General features: G+C 44.8%; 2 protein-coding genes across 2 annotated transcripts; one reads left to right on the top strand and one right to left on the bottom strand.

The window, feature by feature from the left end:
• The first annotated feature begins 116 nt into the window (after positions 1–116).
• On the top strand, positions 117–2245 carry chchd4a (coiled-coil-helix-coiled-coil-helix domain containing 4a). The gene is made up of 3 exons (XM_080001282.1): positions 117–281; positions 794–892; positions 1002–2245. The coding sequence occupies exons 1-3, from the start codon at positions 260–262 to the stop codon at positions 1355–1357; spliced, it is 477 nt and encodes a 158-aa protein (XP_079857408.1). The 5' UTR covers positions 117–259; the 3' UTR covers positions 1358–2245.
• Positions 2246–2774: 529 nt separating this feature from the next.
• LOC307230216 (netrin-4) lies at positions 2775–7049 on the bottom strand (the record flags this gene model as incomplete). Its single annotated transcript, XM_080000451.1, has 10 exons — positions 2775–2911; positions 3018–3188; positions 3272–3337; positions 3458–3585; positions 3750–3966; positions 4523–4711; positions 5366–5492; positions 5668–5967; positions 6058–6554; positions 6974–7049. 10 exons carry the CDS (start codon positions 7047–7049, stop codon positions 2775–2777), a joined length of 1908 nt encoding a protein of 635 aa, XP_079856577.1.
• Between the last annotated feature and the right edge of the window lie 13615 nt (positions 7050–20664).

The following is a 20664-nucleotide window of genomic DNA, read 5'->3' as shown; positions in this document are numbered from 1 at the left end:
ACGCAATTAAATCGCGTGAACGTTGTTATGCGATTGACACGCCCAGAGTGGCATGGTCCCATTTCATTGGCTGTAGTCTTCGCAACCCCGGTGACGTCATCACCGTGTGACGGCTCGACTCGCCTCTGCGGAAGGGTATTACGAGTGGCCCCGAACCGCCTGAGTAACAAATGTAAACCGTCCTATCGGCCGCGTCAATCGTCGAAAGCAACACCCAGCCTTTCCCGCGGAGCGACGGACGACACGGCAGTCGACAGGCATGTCCTACTGCAGGCAGGAAGGTGCGGCGCTTCCGTTCGTTTCCCTCCATGCTGAATGTCATTGAGGCAGGCGGCATGCTAGCAGCACCTGTGGCTAACTGGCTAGCTGGGAGTCAACGCTTCCACTTGTCTTCATTCATTTCTCTGTCGGGTATTAGATGTGTTCACCGCCGCAGTAGTCCATAAGCTACCAAGTATCACCCCCCCCCCTCGTAACTTGCTGTGTTATCCGTTAATTAGAAATGGGATCCCAGGGTATTTCAGTGTCACTCTTGGGAGTGTGGCCAAATTGAAAAGCAGGTCAAGTGATTTCATATTGAGTAGGAAGCTCCAGTTTAGCACAGTGGTTTCAGTGATCACTTAAAGGAAATTCATGTAGTTCATTATATAGTCATATTCATGATTAACTTCCTTCACCGTGTCAATTTATTTTTTAATTGTGTGTGTATGTATATATAATTATTTTTCCCCTCATCATTATCCATGTGCAAAAATGCTCGAAACACTTCACGAACCCTGCTCCCCCACCTCAGGTAAAGACCAAATCATCTTTGTCACCAAGGAGGACCATGACAAACCCAGCAACGCTGAGTTGATTGCAGATGACCCCAATGATCCTTATGACGATCAAGGTCAGCGGTTAGGTTTGTTCTAAACATCCGAAACCATTGTCTCGGGTTTCCATTGCAAACATCCCGTAGATCTGAAACCGTTATTTTCCGGCTTGTTTCTCAACCCTAGGCCTGATCCTGCCAAATGGAGACATCAACTGGAACTGCCCCTGCCTAGGCGGCATGGCCAGCGGACCATGCGGGGCTCAGTTCAAAGAAGCGTTCTCCTGTTTCCACTACAGTAAGGAAGAGGTGAAGGGCTCCGAGTGCATCGACAACTTCCGCAGCATGCAGGAGTGCATGCAGAAGTATCCCGAGCTTTACCCCCAGGAGGAAGACAACGAAAGTAGCGATTCCCCACCCCCCGTAGATGGTTCTACCCCGCCCCCCGACACTGACCCTAATCCTAACCCGGGGCCCTCAACATCCCAATCCACCCCTTCCTCCGATAGCGACTCTACTTCGGACAGACGGGACGGCAGTTAAGAACAGACACCCCTCCATCCACGGTCACCGGGTCACTCTGTGTACAGTCACTGCCCAGCGTAGAACACTCTCAAGAAGGAGTTCAGCTGAGGGTGCTCTGGTCGAACCAGACGTGTCTTCTGTTTCACAGAATGGGAGAGAAAAGAAAACAAAGAGTTCCAGTCCCGAAAGCGGCCGAGCACTTGTTATTCACAGGGAATATTCACCAAGGCCAAAGGGAGGCGGATGGTGTCGCCTGAGAGAAGGAATTTTTTTTTTTTTTTTTTTTTTTTTTACTTAAGCCTGCTGAGCACCTCCAATCCTGCAATAACGTTTCACTGACAAAGGAAGATTTAGACCGACCTAAGAATATGTGTTACTGTGTGTTTGTCTCGCTCTGTGTTTGGATGAGGCGTCCACGCCCTGCCTCAGGTTTAAGACAGTGTGTTAGAGTGTTAGGCCTTAACGTCGGCACGTCACGAATCCGCGTCGGCCTTACAGAAGTGGAATCTTTTACACGATATTGTTCTTGTGTATTCCAGCTCAAGAGACCAAAACATGCTACATTTTAGGGCTCTGGAGAATGCATTTTTTTTCTGTTCTCTTTTTGTTTCTCTCAATTCTGTAACTTGTAGAAAACATTGCCCTTGTCCGAAAAGAGAATTCTTCTTGTGCAGGCAAATTACCATGTGGCTTCATCAGAATTGGGTGCAAATTATGTCAACACAAATAACACAGATCTGGTGCCACGGTGCGCCTGACTGTTTTGATGAGGAGACAAACGACAAAGTTCTATATATATATGGGTCCGCTCGCAAATCTTTTTAACCGATATCAATCAAGCCTTATTGGTTAACACATTGATCCTTTAATCCTGTCCATATTAAAGCATTTCAACGTGTATGCTGACATTCTTCCTTGTGCTGTGTGCTTTATAGAAGTGAATTTCAAACATTTATTTAGATTTAAATGGAGAGTTAGTAGAGTTGGAACACTATACCCATTCTGCCCAGTTTCTTCTGCTATGTCATTCATTTAATCGCAGCGATGATACACCACACACCCAACTTTTTGAGGTAAATTGATGGGGAGTGTCATACTGTAAGTCAGGAATGATTGTAGATGTTGGGATTTGGATATTAAGACATTTTATAGAGCACTTACAACCCCTCAGCATACCAATACAATGATTTAGCTGACAGTTCAAGCATTTTTTGTGTGTAAAGACTATAACGTCTATATTTAAATGACCATGTACTGATGGAAAGCTGTTTAAGCTTTTATTTCAGTCTTTTCAGGGTTTCATCCAAGTTGGGGAACCAGAATAGTTTTGTGCTGTTCTCTGCTGGTTATCACTCTATTTGCAGGATAGTTGGTGTGACCCTCCTTGGTATAATACATTTCTGTATGGGCCCACCATGGTTTGGGTTGGTATGGATTATGGACAGCTGTGCCTCAGGCCTTGTGATATGAGTGCCCCCAGTCTGGGAGTCCAGAGGACCACCACGCTCTGCATAGTAACCAGTAAGCGCCCCGTGCCAGCTTCCTCCGGGCCGGCAAGCAGGTAATCCATACCTGGGGAAGAGGAGGGTCACTTACGTTACTACATAACAATACACTGGTCTCTCTTTATATTCCCCAAGCAATAGAATACTGTTTCATGCGTTGGTCGGGTTCCTACCAGGGTTTAAGACGGGACAGGTGCAGCCACGGCTGGTCCAGGACAGAGGGTAGAGGCTGATGGTCCCCAGAGTAAGAGGCATCTGTCCCGAACGCAGGACCTTGTGAACTTTGACCTGCACTTCAGCGTGGCTTCCCTTGTCATGGGCAGACAGCACACTGGCTTTTATCACTGCAGTGGTGGGACCAGGGGAGATTTTATCCAGTTAGAGACCACAGAGGGACACCCAGGAGGCTTTTCAGGGTCTTTCTTACCATAGTCGTGTTTGGTCTTGCAGAGGTCAGTGCTTCTCAGCTTCCTCTCTTTGCAGCTGCACCTCCCTGTGAACCAGCGTCAGGATATGGATTGCTTCAACCATTTCGTAACAATTGCAAAGGAAGCTCAGTTACTTAATGTTGTCCAAACCCTAAGGCGTATTCACTCAAATTTACGCTTCCTACCTGTGTAATGCAGGGCAGAGACTGCAAGCTCCTTTGACCATGGTGCTTCCCCTTCAGGGGTGAACATGTGCTCCAAACCAGGGATTTTTCCGCCAATGGGCACATTAAAAACCTGATTATTTGCAAAGCTGCAAAAATGAAACAGCTCTAGTCAAGGTTAATTGATATTGATATTATGCATTGTAATGCATTGGCTGAAGTACATTTGGCAGTACAGATGATTTAACATTGAACAATGAACATTCTCTTCTTGTTAATATCAAAACATGCAAAGATCATTTGTGCGGCTCACTTGTCCAGGCACAGTCCGTTGGTTGGGTCACAGGTCTGGGAGCAGTCACAGGGTTTGCAACCCTCCTCTCCAAAGCCCCAGTATCCCGGCACGCAGTAGCTGCAGGTCACGCCTCCCACTCCGGGTTTACAGTGGCACTGGCCACTCCTGGGGTGGCACCAAGCCCCCTGCTCTCCGTGATGGGCCGGGAGTGAGCCCTGCGGATCACACCAGCACCCTGAGGAAGAGGGCGACGCATACTGGGTCAACGTCATCACTTGCTGTTACACATCTCAGCCAGCAGAGGGAGGCTTCAGCCGGAATGTAGCGCGACACTGGACAGTCCCATGGTCCCAACACACATTACTGTAGAAGGATCCTTCCCTCTCACAATTACTTATGCAGAAAATAAATTGGAAGGCATATGAGTTAAAATTCACTCCCTGTTAACATTGTAATACTTATTTAAAAGTATTATCACTATTACGATCATGCACTCTACCTCTTCGGATAGGCCTATGCTGCTTCTAAATATTGTATATTAAAGATCTCAGTGTGGCTTTTTTAATTAAACTTTGCTGTACTTTGTCTTTATTTTTTTTTATTTTTACCATTTACCATATATGAAAATTGATAGTCACTGACAATTCCCTGTGTCCAATATGTGAGCACACTTGGTCAACAAAGCCTGATTGCGAAAATGCTTCACTGCTTCGCATTTTTCATTTGTTCTGCTTTCCAGGAACCAACAGAAAATGCATCAATAATGATTTTCATTGACTCTGGTCTCTTACGCATGCAGGCGTGCTGGGAGTTCAGCGGCAGGGATGAGTGTCGGTGGTAGCCGTGGCGACAGCGTTGGCACCGGCGTCCCGCTGTGTTGTGGCGGCAGTCGTTACACACCCCCCCACTGAGGCCACCGGAGGACAGCCAGGCCCGCTGGGAGAAGTGACAACTGTCTGCGTGGCCGTGACACTGACACTCTGAGGTCATCACACATGGGAAGAAGTCAGAAATGTCAAAATCCCAATGGAGTTGTCAATATCTATCAAGAAACCAAACAACAGGAATCTATGCTGTGGTGTTTCGCTACATTTCGGCTTAGACACTAAGCGGAATGTGAGGCGTAAGTGCTAATGCTGCACATCAGCCAGGTAACACCATCCCCACTGGGAAGTATTGGAGGTCAGGGTCGATGAGAAGATGTATAAAAACCTGCCAGGAAGCTATAACCGAGGAGGAAGTTTGTCTTTCATCAGAATTAACAGACTTCCAAAAAGACTATTGGCTGTAAGCTGCAAGAGATGGTTCAACCAAGTACTAAACAAGGGAGATAAAAAGTGATCTCTTTTTGTCACAAGTTGTGACGATCATTGATGTGAAGCAATGGATAGGGAGCGCTGAATGCTTTTCCAAGGCACTGCATTCAATTTGCAGTGAAACCACACAGTACGAAATAATTGAAGACACTCGCTCCCCTGCGGCCCTTGAACAGGCTCAGTGTGTATTATTCTCCGCTCCCCTGTTGGTCTGGATCTATCAGCAATTAGCCCTCTTAACTGGCTGTATTCATTCGCCATGGTTGTGAATCACTGATCCAACAGTTTCCGGTCTCGTTTTAGCAGGAGGCCACTCACTCTGGCACGGGTTCGGCTCCCCGCTGCTGCCGTTGGCAGGCCTCCAGGGACGGGCGTTGTAGAGTGGGGCACACCGTTCACAGTGGTCCCCTGCCGTGTGGTGGATACACACACACTTACCAGACACCTGCACAACACAAAAGCCAGGCAGAGGCTATAAAAACACATCACCAATACATTTCACATCCGTATCCAACATCGGACACCTGCGGCTGAACGTTGGCCTTTGTTATCGCTTCCCCATCATTCAATCATCTATTTTTCTGTGATATCTGCAGACACAGGAAGGACGAGCTTCTCACCACATTGCTGTCCTGTTGCCGCTGGCCATCATTGTACGGCACGCAGTGTTCCGCATGTCCATGGCACAGACACGTCCCTCTGGCAAGCAAACTGTAAATGGCGTAAGAGGCTGAACCCGAGCTTCCTGTGGGTGCAGGTGTTGTCCCTGTCCCTTCCACAGGAGAGTGGGAAGGCGCCGGGCAGGACTGAGCCTCAAGGAGTCGGATGCGGAGGTTGGTGAGGGTCATTCTGGCGAGCGTCTCTGGGCTGTACGGGTCCATTATCTTAATTCCGCCGGGCCACAAGGTCCGTAAAATCACCTGGATTGAAAAACAGCTGACATCAATACAGAGTCACACGGTGCATATTCTAAAGGTTGTGCATTAAAGATGTTGTATGCCTTCCCGGACCTCCCCACCACTGCAGGGCAGAGCGCTGGTGTAACGGGACGTGCACGGCGAGCCTGGCTGGCTGGCATCATCTGGGAACCCAAACTCCAAGCTGCAGTTCCGGGCAAACAGTCTGAGTATTTCCCAGGTGTGTCCGAAGTCCGTCGACCTTTCCACGGCCATCGCGGCGGGCCGCGGCGAGCGGAAGAGCAGGACCAGGTGGGAGAGGCAGAACTGGGTTTCCAGATCCAAACGGATCTCTTCCTTCTGATTCTGGTGATGGGTACTGACGTGGCCCGACGCCCACCAAGTGTGCGGATGCAAGAAAGGGTCGTCGGCCATGTGGGCCGGTGGGTGAGCGTCCTCGGGGCAGAGGCTGTGAGCGGTGGGAAGTGGAGATGGGCACGGGCTCGGGTGGTGGGAGCCGTTTCCACAGCAGCGTGTGAGAGTGGTGAGAGTCCTGCCGCTGGCCAGGTTTCCTACGGGCGGACTGCAGGCACTCTCTGCACACCTGGAGGCTGAGGCAAATGGTGATGGGAGAATGACAGAGGGCAAAGGGATGGAGTGACCTGTTTCTTGAGGCTTCATCAGTTTTGCATTGGCATCATGGGTAACATCATTGCTGACCATTAAATATTAACCTCACCAGAGCAGTGTGTTACCTCTACATGACGTCAAATCCTACTCTTTTCTCATGTGCAACCATTAAGATTCTGAAAGGCTTCTAACGGGAACCATTCAGGCTGGCACGTTAGATTTTTGCTCCTGGTTTACTATAACGATAGCAAAATGTTAAATGAAAGCTGCAAGGGACCATCTGCACAACCAAGCGACGGATTATAACCCAAACGATTCTGGTTTCTACTGTACCCGCTCAATATAAGTACATCTTAAATAGAACAAGTCACAAAACATGCAGACGTGATGTCCTACTCACCTGCTCCCTGGTGTGTAAGCGCAAAAAGCATCCCCAACACAGTGGCCAGCATCTGGAGTCCACGTCTCCCGGCCATAGATGCTGCCGTGTATCTGCTTTATTTACAATACACGCAGCATGTGAGACGAGGCTCTACATTATCTGCTTGCGTGCAACAAATGAACGCATTTTCTTTCTTTCGTTTTTCTTTTTAACTTGGGGGGGCCCACGCGCACAATACGTGCGTAATAATGATTAATCCGCGAGTCCTCCCACGGAAGAAAAAAAAGTTAATGCTGGAGGGAAAAAAAAAAATCACCATCCCATTCAGATTGAGAACATCCACAACCGCAAGTCTGCAGCATCCTGGAAGCGCTCCGCGTCCTGGTCGCAGCCTGTCGGCGGCACAATGGCCACATTTGGGAGGCAATTAGTCCATGAATTGCCACGAGGCTGCAAAAAGCTCCCTATGCCGGGTCGACCACGTTTTCCCATTGACTCGTTCTGCGGTCGGAGTCCGCGAGGAGTGTCCATTTTTTACGCGCATTTACGCAGCAGAAGACGGAGCGCTCCACTTATCCAGAGCCCCCCCCCCCCCCCCCCCCGCACGCACACGCTCCACACTGACTCATCCTCCCACGGGGACGCCACGAAACGAGCACGAGCTGATGGGCGACGTGTGAGTGGAACGCTCGTGAACGTGGTTGGTGTGACCCCCGCCCCCCTCATCCCCACCACCCGACCCGGGGCCCCGTCATCATAGGAGCCGGGAAATGAGCTTCTTCCCTCCTGGTTTCAAGCCGCGGCCATTCCGTCCTTGAAGTCCAGCTGGGGGAGAAACTGGAGATGGAGGATCCCAAAAATAGAATTTCTGATCAGGCCTCGCAGCGCCACTGCCGCACGCTCTCACAGTCAGGTCCAGACAGATTTGTGGCTTTTTTTGGGGGGGGGGGGGTGGAGGGGAGGGGGGAGAAGGACAATGAGGCTTTATGTGAGTGACATGAAGCCTCAAGAGAATAATGAACACATGGCCCTCCTCATAGTGTTGACGTATCAAAGTGAATCTATTCCATTCACGCGGCGTGTGAGGAAATTGAACAATGGTTTCTGCGGGCCGGACCTGTTGGTGTATTCTCCCTCCCTGGCAGCCAGCCGTAGAATAAACACCACGTCTCTTCGGTTTTACGGCTTAGTGTAAGGATGATGGAGCTCAGAGAATTGGAGTCGACACGCACGATCAAATTTGCTTCCACGGATTGGCCTGAACGCCAAACAAATGATTTTACAGGAAAAGCTCAAACGCTATTCCAAAGAGTGTAAAACAAACACCAGATCACCGCGGAGTGGCACACACAGGCTTGTGCTCTTATGTGTTTGTGTGTGTATTCTTATGTGTTTCATTTTGAGACGTCTTGGACGCAAAGATCCAATATCGGGTGGAGTGCCTACAGCAAGCGGTAAGATCTAAAAAATGTCACACAGGCAGGGAATTACTGAGACAATCTTTTTTTGTTTGTGACATAATCATCAATTTCACTCCCTGCGCCAGGAAATAAGTCTCCCCCGCCCACCCCGCCTCAAAATATTGACTATTTCAAATTGCACCAAGAGTTAGAATCTGCCTCCACTGGATCGTGGAAGAGGATGAAGTTCAAGTTCAAGTTCAAGTTCAAGAGATTATTGGTCACATACATATACACATATACATACGGTCATACATATATGCAGTGAAATGTTGTGACACCCGGTGATTATGCACAATAAGCTCTATAAGCTGTAAAAATACTAAAAATACTAAAATGTGCGTAATCGACACGAGGTGCAAGGGGCGGCGCCACGACTGTTGTATGATGATGTTGTGTTGTTATCTTTGACATCTTTCCACAATCGTCTTCAAACATAGTTCGTCCTTTCTCCTTTGGTCTCCAGTGCTAATGGAGCCCCAGAGAGCTCCATGAGGGATTGCACTAATCCATGTTCTTAAAGGATTAACTGTTCGCTGGGGATGTGGGTTGAGACTACACACATAGTTTCAGCAGACATGTATTACTTTATTACTATTTACTTTTATTATGTTTGAAAAGAATTTGGTTAAAATATTACTAGAAGACAATTGGATTAAACAAAGCACAGCATACCATACTAGGCATCATAAACATATACATTAAATGTTTATTAAATGTCTGTGTTGCATGCTGGGCATACAACACAGAGTATCTGTATTCCATTGCATCTAGGACAGAGTTAGTCTGCAAGTGGAGCCTGTAATACAGCTCTTTATTAATTCTTTAATCATCAAGAACCGCTGCAATAACGCTGTCCTGTGGACGACCTGTAGAATGACAAGAGCACAGCTTTCTGCTTTACAAGACCACAACCAATCCCCCTCATTGGAGAACCGTCTTACCATGTTTTGGGTTTTAAACACTTAATCACTCCTCCAAGAGGGGGAGAATCACCACGTACCCCGTGTTTTGCTGCCTGCAGCTATATTTGTTATTGTTCCGACTTTTGTTGTTGTTATGCTCCTCGGCACTTTTTGGGCTGAAAGTGTCTGGAACACGACAAGCACTGGTCATGGTGTCGTTAGAGCCGAGACGTTGTAGACATCAAGATGATGTTCAAGTTTCATCCATATCGATCTGTATTCGGAGCAGGAATTAGTGAAAAACGCAAAATGAAAAGTGACCAGAAGTAGTCGAACGTTCGTGCATCGCCGACACGCTGGGGTTCTCAAACTTCCGGGGGGTGCTGGAGCGAGATGAGTTTGTGGAGTAAGACTCTTAGTGACATCATCATCCAATTAATTGTGTGAAGGTTGTGACCCTGAACGTCCATTCGCATCGTGCAAGCTACTTGCTGTGGAGTCCATCTCTCTGCAGTGGTCACAAACTGTGTGTGTGTGCGTGTGTGTTTGTGAGAGTGTGTGTTGTGAGCGTGTGTATGTGTATTGTCTTACCTGCTTGGCGTCGGGGGGGGGGGGGGGCGTTTCGTTTGATATTTTATTCTTCCGCCCTTTCTGTAAATATAAAGTCATTCTGTTCCATATAACCCGGTGCTGTGTCCCTCCTTATTTTGCGGCATTCTTTTTTTGCGTCAGTCCTAACCCGCAAACTGAAGTAGTCCAAAACAGCCCAAGACATATTCCGTTTTTGTGTCCTCGCACATTGGAGTTCGTTTGCAGCTCCAGAGCAACAAGTCCAAATCGTGTCCCTTTTATTTTCGTCCCAACGGATGAAAAAGTTGATCAAATGTCTCTGAGGGACATGCAGTGTTGAATCGATTTGAATGGAAACGTGTTGGTGGGAACGTCCGCAAGGACACGGCGTCCAGTTTATTCGTTTTAATATTTCGTTGTTTTTTTTTGTAAAATGCAGCGAATTCTACTGCCCTTACAAACATCATGTAGTTACATTCATGTAATTCCACGAATCAAACTTTCTTGACATTACGTACGAAGCATTCCCATTTCAATTGTAATGTGACATAAGTGTTGGATGAGATAAGTCAGTTTTAAATAACAGTTCAAAATTTGCCGTGACTTCGTTGACAGGCGTCCAAAGTAAATGTAATGTCGTTTCTTATTTGACGTAAGTTGTGTCTTTGTCTCAATCATTGTGTGGTTGCCGTAATTTATGTCCTGTTTTTGTTGTAGTTGTTCTTTGTGCTGTATTGAATTTTGTCAATTGTGAAAGGAGTCTTCATTTTTATGGACATTGTCAAGTTTTATTTCTTCCATTGTACGTCAAATGTAATTCCAGAATGTATCTGTTTATAGTGTTGTATAATCATCCATTATATATTTCCATTTGTTGTTCTTTTTGGTCGTCCGTTGTTGTCTTTGTGATGTGTGCACTCAAGAAGGATTTTTGAATTAAATCATTCATGTCATTTCCCAATTTGTGGGTGTTTTCTCTTGTACAATCATCCGTATTGTAAGTCCCATTTGTTGTTCTTTCCGGTGGCCGATTGGGTTCTTTTGTGTGTTAATAGTTGTGTTTCTAATGTTTTGTGGATGTTCCGTAGGTTGTGTTCAGTTCTTGTTGATATTTGACACAAAAATCAATTTGGTCGTCCATTTTGGTCCGGTTGTTGTCTTTCTGAAATGTGTCATCAAGAATAATTTGTGAATGATATCATTCATGTCATTTCCTTATTTGTGTGGTTCTTCTCTTGTACAATGAGCCGTAGTAAATGTCCTTGTTGTTATTCTTTCCGGTTGGTGATTGGATTCTTTGTGAAGGATGCCAGGAATAATATGTTCTTACCGAAATTATTGATGTTGTTTGTGTAGGTCTTTGAACATTTATTCCAGAGTTTGTATTGTGATGTATTATCAACAGATGGACCTGATTGAAATGAACCATAATCTAAGTCCAATTCCAAAAAGAAAAATGATTTTCAATCGACAGATGTCATTTTTGCAGAGTCAATGCGCCGTAAATTATGTGTTTCAGGAACAAATTGTGGTGAATTATCAAAATACGTTGTTTGTACTGAGTTAATATCAGAATTAACTATGTGAAATGGAAAGAAGTTTTTGTAATTCTCATAAATCTCAACTGTTGGATTTTATTTTTTTGTTTTGCTGTGTGATTTGTATCAAAACCAAAAAAGCAGTGTTTTTGTTATTGATTATGAAGTTATGTGGTTTCATAATAAACTTTCAGGTTGTTTTGTTTCATTTTGGATTTTGACGAGAATTGCTCCTAGTAATGGTGTCGAACTAATAGAATTACACACATTGTAACATCAATACATAAAAACCCATACATACATATAGACAAACAGAGTTAACTAATGATAGGGAGTACAATCCTTTCTTTTTCATTGTTGCTATGTTAAATTTGGTTATATAATGTAAAAAGGATAGATCAGTTTCAATTGCATGTGAAAAGAAAGGAAGTTGTATGTCTATTGAATGTGCTCTATCAGTTTTTATGTGTTTATCCTTTATTTATTGCACATATGAGCACAATCTTGTGTATTGCGACGTTTAACACATGTAACAACATATAAAAACATACATGATAATGACATTCAATAGTGTGTTTCAAGTATATTCCTGTTTCCATTTTTAATTGTGGCCTTGATGTACAATATCTCAACCATTTGTAATTACTGTATGTGAATACAAACCTAGTACATTTGCTGCTGCTTGTATTTATACTTCAGTTGCACAACTTCCAATGTATATCACTGTCATGTCTTAAATAATTACTGCCACTATCATAAGTCAAATTTTCCTGTGATTTCCTGCGTTTTCACTTGAACATGATAATGCACTCAAGAAGCTGTTACCCTCAGACAAAATGGATTTTGTTTCACAAGGGTCACTCATTGCTATAGCTTTCTGTATTTTAAAATTCTGATTTGAATGAGAAATGTTATCATTTGAATTAAAATTTCTTTCATCTTTAGTGCTCTCCGCAATATTTGAAGTATTCATACATTTTTGTCCTGCTTTTTAGTCATTTGTAGTGAATATGAATTTGTTATTACATTCTAATTTGTTTGTTGTGTTTCTTCATGACACATTATTTAGTTTCAGTATCTTTACTATTTAAAGATTTTTTTTTTCATGCCTTCATTTTCTAAAACATTCTCGGTACGGTCAGTAGTGACAGTAAATTAGTCTGTTTTTTTTTTATTGTCCTTACCATTCAGAACGCAACGGAAAACTAGGACCCGGAAAATTATAAATAATCACCGAAAGACGTCAGCCCTTTTCGGGATTCAAAGATGTCATAAGGTACAAAACTGTAGGAGTCCGTAATGCATTTCATAGAATTGTAACCCATCTGGAAACTCGGACCCTGAAAACTATAAACAATCCACAGAAAGTCATCACCACATCACTCTGTCATTACGTCACTCCGTCATCACGTCACTCCGTCATCACGTCACTCCGTCATTTCGTCACTCCGTCATTTCGTCACTCCATCATTACGGCACTCCGTCATTGTTTCCCCACACTGCGAAAAAGTTTTTCGCTATAAAGGTATATGGAACATGTCAACCGCAGCACGCAGAGACATGGTTGAGGTCTCATTAGACCTGTGCTGTTTCAGACGTCTTATCGTGCGAGTTTCATCAATATTGATGTACATTTGGAGCAGAAATTAGTGAAAAATAAATGAAAAAGTAATTTTACCTGAAGTAGAAGACAGTTGAGACTATTTCATTAGTTTCAGGAGCGGGCCGCTTTGTGACATCATCATCCGAAGTTACATAAGTCAGATTTCCGTCTTTGCTCATTCGCATTCGGAGGGTCGCGCTGTGTAGACCGCATAGTGGTTGCTCTGCAAGATGAGCAACCAGAAAATGAAAGATAGGGGGAGCTAATGCAGCGTTCAAGGTGAACTCGGAAAATCGTGCTGCGTTTCAATGAAGCCGGAAAAGTATAATACGTACGTAACACGACTAAACTGGACGCCATGTATTGATGCCAGCAGATTTATTTATTTATTATTATTACCATTTTAATTATTATTAATATTATTATTATTATTATTATTATTATTATTATTATTATTAGGGGTCAATCCCTATCGTAATTGTTTGGCAGCTCCTTATTGTTGTCTTGTTTGAACCGCGCTGTCACAGACTTCGTGGTTGAAGTTTCATCCAAATCAATCCACATATGGAGCAGATATTAGCGAAAAACCAATCCAGTTTTGAGCAATTTTAAGCCCGACAAGCCAGTACCTCTGACACCAGAATATGTCCAACCTGGCTAAAACTATCTGGAAGACATACTTCAGCATTAGCTAGAAACACAGTTGAGGTGTCGTTTAAACCGCAATGTAACAAGGATCTTGTTACTAATGATCTTGTTTAAATTTCATCCAAATTGATCCATGTACGGAGCTGATATAAGTGAAAAAACCCTTTGACGCAAAATATTCAGTTGGTCTTGGTTAACTGACAGGTCACATGTCTCGTTCTAAAATGAACAAGATAAGTTTTACAGTAAGATGCTTTTTGACATCATATTATTTACTATAAATGTACAGATTCCGATTGAGAATGTCGAGTTGGACCGCTTCCAGTGTGCGTCGTGGACTCGGTCACTCTGTAGTCTTTTAAAGTAAACCCTTGATTTACGTGTATATTTCTATAGCCTCTTCCCTGCTAGATGTCAGTAGATCTGTTAGATTGATATTTTAAATCTGTTGTCCCCATTATTTTGCCGGATTATTGAAAAAAATAATAGGAAATAATCCTTAAAATATCGTCAGCGCGTCCCTCGAAAACAGTGAAATGTCAGACTCAGTGATGCCTTCAAAATCCAGCATGGCGTCGGAAAAATAGAAGCGGTGCAATGGTAATTACACAGAGAAATATCACAACATTTTTTGTATTTCATGGCAACGTAACTTACTGAAATTGTAATCCAAGGAAAAAACTCAACAAATAAATTAAGTGCGCGATACGGCACCAAACTGCCACCCATCACTGAGTGTGCGCCTCTATTTCCACAGACAACACGATGAGTTCTCACAATGAGACGATCTGGTTTACAGGCAAACATGGACGTGTTTTAAAGACAGGAGGGTTGCGCCGTTTAGACCACAAAGTGGTTGTCTGCGAGACGAGCAACCAGGAGACGACAGACCGGGGGAAGACCCCTGTGTTCAAGTAAACTTAGAAAATTGTACTGAATTTCAGAGAACCCGGGAAACTGTAAAACACACCCAACACCACTAAACTGGACCCTGTGTATTGCTGCCAGCAGCAATACACATTATTATAGGAGCCAGTGTCACAAACAGACATTGTAATGATGCATTTGATCCATATGGAGACTTGTATACAAACTGTATGCACCATTTAAATAGGAGATATTTTGATATCTTAATGCCGCTGAAGCTCAGATCAACATATCCACCAGAACGCCAATGAAACCTGCATATTCCACGGGCCATCTGTGCCGCTGCTCATTGGAACTCCAAAAAATCCGGCAGCCCACCACCAATAAAAGTCTTGCTTTATTATATAAAGAAAGAGCACGGCATACATCCATCCATCCATGCAATCCTCTTTTTCCCGGTTTCCCCCATGCTCAGACGCCCTCGCTGTTGTGCATGTGGACTCATCGCGGCCCTCCGGCTGCGAGGGGTCAAATACCAGCCGGCCGGGGTCGCAGCGATCTCCTACCTGCCCCGTGACCGTCCCTCTAATTGCTCCTCTTTCTCTCATTTAGCAGGCTTAACGGTGGCTGGGGTGAGGGAGTCTGGGTCAGACCCCAGTGCCCCGCCTCCTCCTCCTTTCTCCTTCTCGTTCTCCTTCTCCCCTTTAATCCTCAATGTTTGCCCAGGCTGCACGTGCGTGTGCTGGGGAGAACATGGAGTCCATCCTTGCCCCCCCCCCCCATTCCTGTCTCTCCTGGCCGCTCTCCCCTCCCTCCCTTCCCTTCCCCTTGTCACAGCGTCAGCGCGAAACAAAACATCAGCTCAGTACAGGAATCTATAGGTAACTAAACAATAACTCTGCTGTTAGACCGTGGGATTTACAATATAGCATCACGGCAGCCAGAGACATCCTCCGTTCAGAAGAACGCCAAGTGAGCCAGGGCAGTTTTGGTATGCGCTTGTGTTAGAGCAAAGGTCAAAGTTTAATTGCCCTCTTGAAAACTTTTTTAAGAGGGAGCCAAAGCTCCAACATAATACCAACGTCGCTAATGTTTACACAGGAATGAAACTTATTGCGGTTTATACACTTCAGGATTGCAACGCACACAATAGTGAAAAGTGATCTTTTTGGCGAAGGTATTGGCACCAAAAACACATGAACCCGGCCTTAAAAAAAAATAAAAATAAAATAAAGAATGTCTGCCAACATGGTTTGCTGCTGAAACGTCAACGTGGCAGTTCGGCTCCAAAGGTCAAGTTAGAAAAAAAATCTCATAAAAATGTTTTCATCTTTTTTATCTTTCTTCTGGGTTTGGCCTTGACTCTCATGTTGGGGATATTTATGATCGCTGTGAAAGCCCTGCAGAGAATGCGGCGTGGTGATACCTGCCATAGCCGGGTACTTAAAATTAAAGGGTGGTCAGGTTTAAGAAGGTTTTCATTTGAATCCCTGAATATATGTTTGTCTCCTGCTTGCCTAGACGCATGTGAGTTCAATGGCTTTAAATGTCTTCACGTAATTCTTTAATATGAGAGAGCGAACAATGCAGATTAAACTGTCAGATCTGTGAGTGATAGAGGCCGGATGAGGCTGGATGACAAGCCGGGGTAGATTGCCAAGCAAATAATGTGTTTCAGCGCGTGTGTACACTGGTGTGTGTGAGTGTGTGTGTGTGTGTCTGTGTGCGCGGGCAGACTTTGTTTTGACGCACGTGTCAACCGCTGTCGTAAACCCCACCCACACGTGTGTGAGCTCACCAAGAAGTGTGGGCTGCATTGTTTCAATCAGTCTTCATCGATTCGTCACAGCGAGAATCGCTGGAACGTGGAAGAGAGCTCTTCTGAGAGGCGGCGACATACAGTATATACAGCTGAAGCCCACCATTTAATACGAAGCGGCAAATCGTCACCCACAAGGACGTTTTACGACATTCTCACTGCAGCTTCTGTCAAGTCTTGATCTCCTGTTCATCCATTTCCGGAATTTATCCTAATCAATTACAAATCAATAATTACTTAGACATACAATACATTTTTGTTGATTATGTTGTTATTGTTTGACTCATCTTCAGTGGATACCCAGAATACCAACCAGGTAGTGACCTTTCAAAAGAGGACCAGAGCACCAGTTGAACAGGAACTTTTCTTTATTAAAGTATTTTTAGAGCTTTTTCTGCGTAATCGCCGTAATCATCATGACATTTCACTGCACATATGTATGACGGTATGTATATGTATGTCACAAATAACCTCTTGAAATCTTGAAATCCTAAGCGTGCGACAAGCGTCCATAAATCACTCCCACAGCTCGGGCTAGTACTCCGTCTTTTCCGTGCATAATTCATATATGTTCACACAAACCCACACCCTCGCACACGATAAAAGGCGGCACGCGGGTCGCAGGTAGTTTAGAGCCGTACATCAGTGAGCAGCACGGCAGGCAAACCTTTTTTTTTTAACGTTTCTGATTTTGGAATGCCGCAGTGACTCTTGTTTTCCCCTTAAAAGTCACACTGAGAAGCCGACCAAATGAAAGGAGAAATCAGATGCAGCTGTCCTGTTCCAGTCCCGGTCTCTCGTGTCTTGCTCACCAGGCTGCTTCTAGGGTCCTTCCCTCGGCCGCTAAGCCCGCGACTTTACTTCCGCGCCCAAGGTCCACCTGCGTTCAGCCGCCTCGGAAGGGACACTTCAATGTTGGCGGCCAAAAGCCCACTCCACTATCTGGGTGCCACCTCTCGCTTATAGAAAGACACACAGCCACGAAGCTGCCATAGGCGCCCTGACGGTGTATCTATTTCATCCAATTACAGGCATCGTTGACTTTCATAGTCTGCAGCGGCATCGTTGCTCAGAGCAGATGTCTCATAAAGGAAGGAAAGGCATTTTGAAACTGGGGTTATATGGTGAACGATGGATCGTAAAGGTCTGTTTGAGCCATTCTTAGACTGTATCCAGGTGTGGTGGACCCGTGGCTACTTTTACCCGTGGAAAAAAAAGTATGTTTAGAATATGTGTAAGTTAACCTTTAACCTTTGTGGTTGGGTTAGAGTATACTAGAAATGTATTTCCACCATTGTCTTGAAAATGACAAAGGGAAGGGCTAGTTTGTTTGCCACATAGGTTTAAGTGATGACATACCTCCTTGCTTTTGCGTCTCGCATGAAAGACTGTGTCCACATATGCAGTTGGCATGTTTGTGAAGGGAAATAACGTCCGTGTGAGCGCATCAGCCCTCCTGGCTTTCCCGACAATGTGACAGTAAGAAGAGAATGGAGCGCATTTGATCCTATCAGTCTGCATCTGGTCCTCAGGAGGAGCTGAAGTTAGGCGCACATGCTGCTTTCATTACTGTGAAATGGGAGTTATATTAGCACAGACGTGTCCTCCACAACAGCCAAATACTGTAAAAACAGGAGAGGAGGAAGAAGAAAGGGGAATGAATTATGGACGCATTTTGTGAGAAGGAACCAAGGGGGATGGATTAAGGAACTGGGTGGGCATGTTAAAGACCTAATACCGGAGCTGTTTGATGGTTGGCGTTTGGCCAGCTGGTTAATAGGGGGATATAGGGGCTGCTGGGCGGTTGGGTAGAAGGGAGGAGCTGACGAGGACGGAGGGGAGTGAGTGGATCAAAGCCATAACAAGCTTGTAAGAATTTAATTCGCTCCACTTAGCCATAGCTGCTAGCCCACATCTGTCCGATCAGGTCCTAGCGAGGCGGCCATTTTTGTGAGGACCACCGCCTCATCAAGAGACTCAGATCCTCTTTTGCCCTCGCCAATGACGTCATTACAATTAGGCACATGCTAATGTTTAATAAACCACTCTGGTCAGGAGGGCCTATTGGCATCAGAGGGCTGAGAGCGCTCTGATATGATAATGGCATAATTAGATGTGGGTGAGTTTGTCCCCGAGGGAAGTCTTTCATTGGGTTTGGGAAGTTGAGGTCATAACTTGGAGATGGAGAACAGATCAAGAGGGGCCTACAAAGACCAACCTTGAGTTATCCGACCGATTTCCGGCTTCAGAACATGTATTAAATAGTTTAGTATAACAAGTTTAACACAGACTGAGTTGCATCTATGTTGTTGACCCTGCTCTTCAACTCACTATAATGAGTACTACTCATTATCTCCATGTTCCTTTCTCAGCTCTCTGATACAGTAAAGGTGTCCATTTGGATTCTCACACAGATTGTGCCATTTCTTCTAAACACTCCCTGCACACTGTTGACCTTAACCCTGCTCCTACCTGCGCTGCAGTCTGTCCTTAGCAGAGGACACGTGAGGGTTTGGATACATGAGACCATTTGTTTTTGTTTTTTTTTGCCTGTTACACATTTTCAGGCTGCTCCGTTTGGTTTCCGTTGAAGAGGCCAGCGTCTAGGGCGGGAAGCATGACGCCTGTCATCTGCCATGGGAAAAAGGGCGGTACACGCCGCCCTTGTGACCCGGGAGTGTGGGGATCGCATGGGTCGACGGGGTCCTCCCCCTTGCAAACAGATCTCGGCGGCCTCGCTTGCGCCGGGAAGGGACGGCAGGTTTGGGCGCAGGAACTTATCGGTTTCGGTCAGAATTCACCAGCTTATCATTACTGCCATTACCGTCACTATTCTTCAGCATTAACAGCCTGGGATGTGGGAAGCTTACCCGTGGAGAGAAAGTTAAGTCAATTTGTCAACTTTCCTTAGTGTCTTTGTCACTGCAATTCATTATTCAACAGTAAATGTTCTGTATCCTGTGTAAAATGTTTTACAAAGTCTTATAGACATATGGCACTAGATCCAAGATTCAAGATTCAAGAGGTTATTTGTCACATACATATACATACGGTCATACATATATGCAGTGAAATGTCATGACACCCGGTGATTACACACAATAAGCTGCTGATGCATTTGGAGACAAGCTTATGCTTATGCTTAGCTAAGCTAATTGAACAACCCAGAAGGATAACGGCAATTTGAAATGGATATCCTATCCACTCTATCTACTCACGCATTGTTGAGCTGGATAGAGAATCAAACAGAAAACCATCATAAAAGACTGTGGTGTGGGGGTGGTGTGATTTAAGCAGCCCCACCAGTCTTGGGTCGGCGGTGGTAGTTAATTGGGCCGGGTAGTTAATTGGGTGGCTGTACACCTGTTGCTCAGCAAAGCAATCGATGAATATGGGTTAAATCACCCATCCCCACACACGCATAGAAGTGAAGCGTTTGCCATGACTGATATCATGATAACATGATATCAGATTTTGTCCTCCTACACAGTAGACCTAGGTTTGATTCCCCATGGGTCGATGTCTCATACTTGTTCATTGACTTGTGTTTTTCAATATGTTTAAAACTTGGAGTGAATATTTTGTTTCACAGTAAATGCAAGTACAGAAGAATAAAACAGCTGAGAGGTTTAAGCAGATACTAAGTACCGCTTACTGCTTACTACTTACTACTAGGTTAGATTGTGGCTGAGCCCTCCCACCCCAGACACAAACTGTTTGAAACTCTTCCCTCTGGCAGGAGGCTGCGGTCCAGCAAGGCCAAAACCTCTTGCCACAAGAACAGTTTCTTCCCGTCTGCAACTAGCCTCATCAGCAAGGCCCGGGACGCCCCCACTGAAACAGACCCTCACTCCCTCCCCCCAGAGACATCTCACGGACCTGAACAGCTTGAATTGAAATTATGTCAATGCGTTACATTAACGCACGTTCTTCATTCTTCTGGACTATTATCCGTGCACATTGCACATACAGTACTGTTATCCTTCATACTCATTGCACATTCCTGCACAAACTGTATAGGTCTCTATTTAAAAAAATTAAAAAATAATAAAAAATTTAAAACAGCCTTATTTTACATATTCTTATATATTTTACATATTGTTTTCCTGTATGCCCCGAACACCAAGACAAATTCCTTGTACATGTAAACTTTCTTAGCAATAAAGACGATTCTGATTCTGAAAGTGCTGATAGACAGACTGTCATTCGATCATTGGGCAGAGGTAATTTAGTAATTCAGGGATGTGTTGTGAAATATATTATGCTATTATAGCCCCATTAGCCCGTCACAGTTTCAAA

Source organism: Zeus faber (genome assembly GCF_960531495.2).
Source record: "Zeus faber genome assembly, chromosome: 5".
Taxonomy (NCBI): domain Eukaryota; kingdom Metazoa; phylum Chordata; class Actinopteri; order Zeiformes; family Zeidae; genus Zeus; species Zeus faber.
Note: the sequence above shows the minus strand (reverse complement) of the source record. Positions and strands in the feature narration are given on the sequence as shown.